General features: G+C 42.6%; 1 protein-coding gene across 1 annotated transcript in view; it reads left to right on the top strand.

Annotated features, from left to right (window-relative positions):
• Positions 1-6,653: 6,653 nt before the first annotated feature.
• LOC113534955 (POU domain, class 2, transcription factor 2) overlaps positions 6,654-7,725 on the top strand; it is a 62,891-nt gene continuing 61,819 nt past the window's right edge. Inside the window, exons 1-2 of the mRNA XM_053231552.1 lie at positions 6,654-6,778; positions 7,060-7,622. Of these exons, the coding sequence (XP_053087527.1) occupies positions 7,529-7,622 (94 nt within the window). The 5' untranslated portion in view covers positions 6,654-6,778; positions 7,060-7,528. The remainder of the gene's footprint in view (positions 6,779-7,059; positions 7,623-7,725) is intronic.

Below are 7,725 nucleotides of genomic sequence, written 5' to 3'. Positions count from 1 at the left end.
ACACACACACACACCTTGAGATGAAGAGAACGAATGCAGGCTGCACTGCTTGGCCATCCAGGTCCTCGGAAAGCAGGCTAGAGATCAAGGCGAGAGGGTTAAAGGTCAGCTCCATCCCAGACGAATGACCTCATTTATCTGCGGCTGACCCTGTGGTCACACTGGCGGGGGGAGGAGACTGTGAGCGTAAGAAACAGAGAGAAGCTATATCTGGTCATTCTTCTGTCCCAGTGGACTACTGCTTTACTGGTGTCATCCTTATACACTCTCTCTCTCTCTCTCTCTCTCTCTCTCTCATATACTATGACCCTTCTTTCTCTTCATTTTCCCTTTTTTCCGTGCTTTCTTTTGCGTATGAATTAATATTTGACCTTGACTGGTGACTCTAACTGATTCCCCAAAGCCACTAAATCCCTTCTCCAACTGCACACACACACACACACACACACACACACACATATGCACGGTATATACACAGACACAGTCAGATATCCAGATTGAGTTTTACCGGGCCAATGAATATAAAATTGTAAAGTTTTAGTTAAGATCTGAACAGAGAATTATTAATGCAATAAAAACATAGAACACGTTGGATGTTTGTAGAATAGTGACAGAGATAATACAGTAAATGTACTATACCAACCAGCTGATGGTGCCTTGATCTCCTTGCACACACCAGTGTGAACTGATTGTTCAGTGTTATTATTTTGTTATATATTATCTGGGTCATTCAGAAGTCTCTGTGCAAGTCCAGAAGCTTATGTTGAGGTGTGCATGGATAATTTCTCTATATATGCTGTAAAATGCTGTAAGACGTTCGTAAGAGTTTCTGGTCAAAACCTTCTGCAAACTTTAGGTTAATTTCATTGATAGTGGGGTTAGAAACTGGCCTTTTTTCACTTTCTTGCATTAATTTGTCACTGGTGATATAAAACTATAGCCAGCTCCTAGCATATATTTAAAAAGGTGTGATATAGCTCAGAGGCATTTCCTTGTGACACAAATTTGAACATCAGCAAACTTACAAAAATACAACACAATGCGTTATATCTGAGAAAAATGTATACCTGGTAATTATTGCCTCGCAGTTAATGAGGATAATGTAAGAAAACATGATGGATGTGGCCATTCTCCTGAATTTCATTCAGTTCATTGTGTGCACTTTCTCTTACCTCCTTCAAACATATCTCTCTTTTTTTTTCTCTCCTTCCTTTTCTTTTCCCTAACTTAATCCCTCCTCACTATAACACATGTTTCCTAATCCTAAATATCCGAGACCCCCCACCCCTTCTGCTTTTTTTAGACATAATGATAAATCCTCTATAACCCCTATTTTCCTGCTCTCTCCCCTTCCTCTTTTCTCTCTCTCTCTCTCTCTCCTTCTCTTATCACTCTTTCACACTCCCTGTGCTTGTTCTCTCATGCCACATGGATTCCACCCTCACCCTTTTCTTTCTCCAGTCCTTGCTCTCGTTCTCTCTTTCTTTCTGTTAGCCTGTGTTATCTGTTGTGAATTTGTTCATTTTCTACTTTTCTATTTTTATCTGTGTGCAGTTTTTTTTTATCACCAGATATTTCCTAAATGACTACATCTCTATTTGTGATGTATATGTATTACAACAGTAAGAAAACATTCAGACGTCCATTAGCTCTGTAACTGCAGAGGCTCTGGAGTGCGTGTCCTGCACTGTATTACTCATTCAGATTCACTGTGTGAGGTGTGTGAGTCACAGCGAGCATGTGGGTGGGTGAGTGTGACGACTGTGCAAAGTGTCATATCAATAGGTTAATGACCATGGTGTCAAATTCAGTAAGTCACTGATTAGTTGGCACTTCACTAATCCACAGGCTAGTCAGGAGTTATAGACCGTCCGCTATTGATTTTCTCTGCTTACCTTGGGGAGAAAGAGGTTGGTACAGGGTTCAGGTATTGATTAACCCTGGTGTCGACCCCACACACCTGACTCTGACCTGCTTCCAACTTCCCATGCTTTTGGAGAAGAAGGACACAGTATTCATTCCAGTCTCCTGCTTGGTCAGATGTTATTTAATCATTGGGCATGGATAACTGCATCGGGCTTTACTGACAGCCAGCTTCTCATAATTACCTGTGGATGAGTGCCTCTGTATTTATCTATCTGATGTGACCATTGAGTCAGTTTCCACACACACACACACACACACACACACACACGCACACACTGTTAACATTGTTAACATTTGAATTTTCTTTGTTATTGGTGAGAAGCTAATGATGGACTTTCGCTGGCTGTTTATGACCAGAAATATTGAATTATTTGTGTCTGGGTTTTCCCTTGATTTTTTTTAAATCTTCCACTTTTTCCTGAGCCTTTTATCCGCTCATACACAAAGACATCTCCTTCGCTTCACTTTCATTAGCTTCCTGTTCATTGTCCTCTCTCTTCTCAGTCCTGTCAGCTTTCCTTCTCTCCACCTCCCGCTTTTTCTTGCTTCCTGATTCCCAGCTGTAATCGTATCTTCACTGCATCTCACCTTCTCTTGCTGGTCTTTTTCTTCTCTCTCTCATGCTCCCTCTCTTTCTCACTGTGTAAGCAACAGAGAGGATGCTGTTAAACATTTTTCTTCTCTCTTAATTGTTTTGACTTTTGCCATTGGCATCCCGATTAGAGCCCATTGATTTCCTGGTGCTAAGTGCATTGATTTCTACATTTCTTATTGATCTCGGTTCTAAATCTACCCACACAAGGTCTCACTGCACACATGCACATAGACAGAGAGAGAGAGAGAGAGAGAGAGAGAGAGTCAGTTAAGGGTATTAGATTAAACCTATTTGGATTGATCAACAAGGAGAAATTGAATGCAAAAGGATGTGTTTAATAGATTTCATTGATGAAGGCAGCAGATACTCCTGGGTTAAACAGGATTACTGGATGTGTGTCCATGTGGCTTTATAGATGCGAACGCTGGCCAAACTATGCTAAAGACTACACTAAAACACACCACATACTCATTCACATTTATGGAATTTAACAGACGTCCTTATCCAAAGTGACTTACGGAAGTGCTTTGTGTTCTCCTTCAAAAAACGCTGCTTCAAAAAACGATTCAGCGGTTCACCGAAACAAATCTGTGATTTTTACACAAAAAAGAAAATTATTAGAATTACGTAAATGCTTTAAGTTCTGTATTTAAATTAATTCATGTAAATATTGCAGCTCAAACCCAAAAAAATAGAAAAATGAGGTAACGTTTACTTCAACCAACTGCATACTGCATGTGGGGGGGGTTGAATTTTATTTGCATATGTGTTCACAGAACTTTAAACTTATTTAATTTGGAGCTTTATGAACGGGTTGGTTTCATTTTTTTTTTTTCTTGGCTTTAAGGGCTAAGGCTATTGCATTATGGAATGTTTTGAAAGATCAAGTGTTTCAGTAAAGATTCCTTGGTTCACCCTCTTTGTGTTTCTTTGTCAGGTGTGTGTGTGTGTGTGCGTGTGTTTCAGTCAGTCAGTTAAGTAATTTTTGCCAGTTTGGTCTTTATGTATTAAATGTAATGTAAATAAATAAATGTAAATTCATTTACTCATTGGTTTGAAACTTCTGGTTCGAATCATTAAAGGTGTTAATGATGAATAAGTTCTAATGATAATGTTTAGGTGATGTGTATTTTGAGTAAAATTTGTTAATTAAAAAAAACCTGCTAGTTATATTTAGTTACATTTTTTAATAAGAATGGTGCTATGTAAACCTTGCTTAAATTATGCTTCATCAAATTTACTAAGATTTTTTTGTGTGGAAATTGTTACCACACCTTTCTTGTGTAGAATTCACGCCAGTATATTTTTATTTTTCTAGTTCCATGAACACACACACACACACACACACAAACACACACACAGCATGCTACAGCCTATTCACTTGTTCTCTACCTCTCTACCACATATACACACATGCGTATTGCAGCATGTGAAAACACAGCAAACACACACACACACTAACCTTTTCTCTCTGTTGCCAAGCTCCCAGGAAAGACCACTATTTTAGCTTTATCCTGTCCCCTGTTAATGGAGGATGGCTCGCGACAGAGGCTCCACTCTCACCTGCACTTGATTGTGTTACAGATTGGCACACAGCCGCTCGCGGCCGTAAGAATATATGGAACAAATTGTAGGAGAGAATTTCATGTTACGTTAAAGCATACAAACAGTAAAGCTGTCATAATGAACACTAAAAGGTGCATTTATAGAGTACAGTAACATGCCAGTCATGTAGACCAACAGGAAATCAAATCTATAGAATTATTTAATATTATATTTCATATGAGAGTGAAACAGCGTCTGATGTAGGGCTGGTGTTGTAGCTGCACGAGTATGACCATGAGCTCCACACTCATTTGGACAGTCCACTTTCCAGCATTCTAAAGTTATATTTGGGACAGGAAGTTTTATTGCTGAGCTGAAGGTGATGAAGGTGATGAAGGTGATGAAGACACAACACCATCAGTGCACAAAAATGACTGCAGCTAGTTGAAACAGTCGTGCCATGAAGTCAAGCCCACGGCCAACATAATGGATATGTATTAGAGCTATTGGCAGAGGTTGAGCTGCCTATTGACAATGTGTCAGCACTGATCATTAGGCCACAGCGAGAGATTGTGTGTGTGTGTGTGTGTGTGTGTGTGTGTGTGTGTGTGTAGTGTTAGCTACTTGTTAGTGTGAGCGTGGACAGTGATATAATTGTAAGCTGGTATTGATTGGGGCACCTTGTTATTGATGAGAGAGAATTTAATTCAACCAACTCGTTTGTCAACATGACACTGCTATTTAACAATGAACTCTCCCGCACACTCTGTTTCTAACACACACACACACACACACACACACTCCAATATTGCCATTATTATTATTATTATTATTATTGTTGTTGTTGTTGTTGTTGTTACTATTGTTATTGTTGCTACTGTGATTGTTGTTAAGGTTGTTGTAATTGCTATGGTTGTTGTTGTTCATAAGGTTGTTGTAACTGCTCTCATTATTGTTACGGTGGTTGCTGTTGTTAAGGTTGTTGTTGTTGCTATTGTTATAGTTACCATTGTTGTTATTACTATTGTTATGTTGTTGCTAAGGTTGTTGTTGCTATTGCTATTATTATTATTGTTGTTGTTACTGTGGTTGTTGTTGTTGATAAGGCTGTTGTTGTTGCTGTCGTTATTGTTGTTACTGTGGTTGTTGTTGTTAAGGCCATTGTTGTCGGTAAGGTTGCTGTTGTTATTGCTGTTACTGTAGTTGTTGTCTTTTTGTTGAGATTCAAGGGGAAAAATTCAGCCGTTCATTTTTCTTTAAAGTCACCTGAAGATGTCTGAGCTCATAGCTGCTGTACGTTATTCTGTTACTGCGCTCAGCGATGAGCAACGAGTTGACCATCGGGCCTGGTGTGGTATGAAATGTCAGGCGTGGTGTGTGTGTGTGTGTGTGTGTGTGTGTGCTGGAAGGAGAGGTATTTGGCCCAACTCTATCTTCAACCCACCTTCCTTCCCTCTCTGCGCGATAGGCGCGCAAAACACACTATACAAGAAATAATTGCTTTTGTCTGGAAGGAGTTTGGATGGAGGGGGCTGCCCCTTCCGCCGAGGGGGGTTCGGGATGGACAACTAGTCACTTCTCCATATTTCCTCCTTTTCTCTTTCCTCCTGTGCGCTGGACACGAGGATGTCATCTGTCACACAGAGGGAGGCGGGTGTGGGTGGTTGGGGGGTAAGGGGGGGTAAGGCGGGGTAAGAGGGGGGTTTGGGGGCAAAACACAGTATCTTTGTTGCTGTAGATAGAAAATGAGCATAAAGCATTTTATCACAATAATCACATTATTACTGGTGCCATAATATTTTACCCACGTTGCTGGCGTTTGTACTGAATAAATCGTTTACATCTCGTCATTAACAATACTACCGCTTTTATGAGAAAGGCCTCCTAATTGATCGATATCTCATTAAAAACAACCGCAGGACGAGAGAGAGAGAGAGAGAGAGAGAGAGAGAGAGAGAGAGAGATTTGGGAGGATGGAGCTCTGCGATGAGATTTTCCCGTATTGATTGTGATGTTTAGTGTATAGATTTTTCTATTTTAAAAATCCATGCCGGCAATAATCTGGAGTGTAAGTGTGCGGTGCAGATTGTAGACTTGTGGACTGCCGGTGGATGGAAGGAGGGGAAAAGGAGAGGGAGAGAGTGAGAGAGAGAGAGAGTGTGTGAGAGAGAGAGAGAGAGAGAGAGAGAGAGAGAATGACATGACACTCTGCTCTTTCACATCTCACCTATGGACCGAATGAAACTTTTGCGGCGCAAACTACAAGTCGCCAATTTCACACACACACACACACACACACACACACACACAGTGTGGAAAATGTGCGCATAATCAGCTATCGATTAGCGGATCACAGCAATCATCAGAGTCATCATAATGAAGCGTAATCAAGAGATCAATACAGACAACAGCTAGCCTTTATAGAGCGTTATAACAGAGAGAGGGGGGGGGGGGGTGGAGAGAGAGAGAGAGAGAGAGAGAGAGAGAGAGAGATTGGTTGGTTATAGGCGGCGGTCAGAGCGCTTTCCAGACTGCTGGGAGGGACACACACACACACACACACACACAGAGACACACACACACACACACACACACACACAGAGACACACACACACACAGACACACACACACACACGCGCGCGCTCTCACAGATAAACACACACACAGACGGATGACGGGATAGAGTCAGAGAAGGACTTCCGCGTGAATCGGGTAGCGTGTCCCTTCTCCTTCAGTTTACTGATCGCTTTAGAGAGAGAGAGAGAGAGAGAGAGAGAGAGAGAGAGAGAGAGATGTCCAGTTTATTTGTTGCGTTTTAATATTTGCTCGGTGATGATGGAGGAGTGGGAGTGAGGGATGCGGCTTGACTTCTGCACCGGTTTAAAGCAGGATAATTAACAGTTTTATATTTTGTGTAAGAATGTTGACGTGCGCGTGCGTGTGTGCAGCAGGAAACCAAAACACTGCTTTAAACGTCTGCTGTTTTATTACAGTTTGCACGCAGGTAATGAGACGTTTATGCTGAATTCTACAAGACAGCGGCACCGATCCGGTTCTGCGCTGAGGGCAGTGTCAGGGCAGCGCGCACGAGACTACACCGACTGTCACAGGCAGCTTACTCTGCACTCGGAAGCGTGAATCGGTGTCACGGTGCCCGCTGTACAGCTCCACTCCTGCAGCGTAAAGAACAGGCTGCTCGCTGCTCTTCCTGTCTGGCTGTGTGTGTGCTCCTCTTAAACTCAGCCCACACACCGAACCAAAGCACCAGCGCGAGCGCACCGATGCACCGATAACACAAAGGCACAGAACCGAAAAGTAAGAAGGCGTAACAACCCCGGCGCTCGCGCACAAAACTCAATGTACCAAAAAAGTAACGCCGATAAGAGCAACCAAAGAGGAAGAGGAGGAAGAGGAGGAAGGACCGAAGGCAGGACGCTGTAAAGCCACGCGCAGCGGCGGATCATGTTCGTTCCCCTGCCGGTGCCGTTAGTGCTGCAGAGAGCTGCTCCCGACCTCTGGCGCCTCAAAGCCCCGCTGCCCCTGCGCTCCACACACGGTAAAGCCCTTCACACACACACACACACACACACACACACACACGGTAAAGCCCTTCACACACACACACACACACACACACACGCCGCAGAGGACAGAGCGGA

The sequence above is a fragment of the Pangasianodon hypophthalmus genome, chromosome 29 (genome assembly GCF_027358585.1).
Source record: "Pangasianodon hypophthalmus isolate fPanHyp1 chromosome 29, fPanHyp1.pri, whole genome shotgun sequence".
Lineage (NCBI taxonomy): Eukaryota > Metazoa > Chordata > Actinopteri > Siluriformes > Pangasiidae > Pangasianodon > Pangasianodon hypophthalmus.
This window is presented reverse-complemented; position numbering and strand designations above follow the sequence as displayed.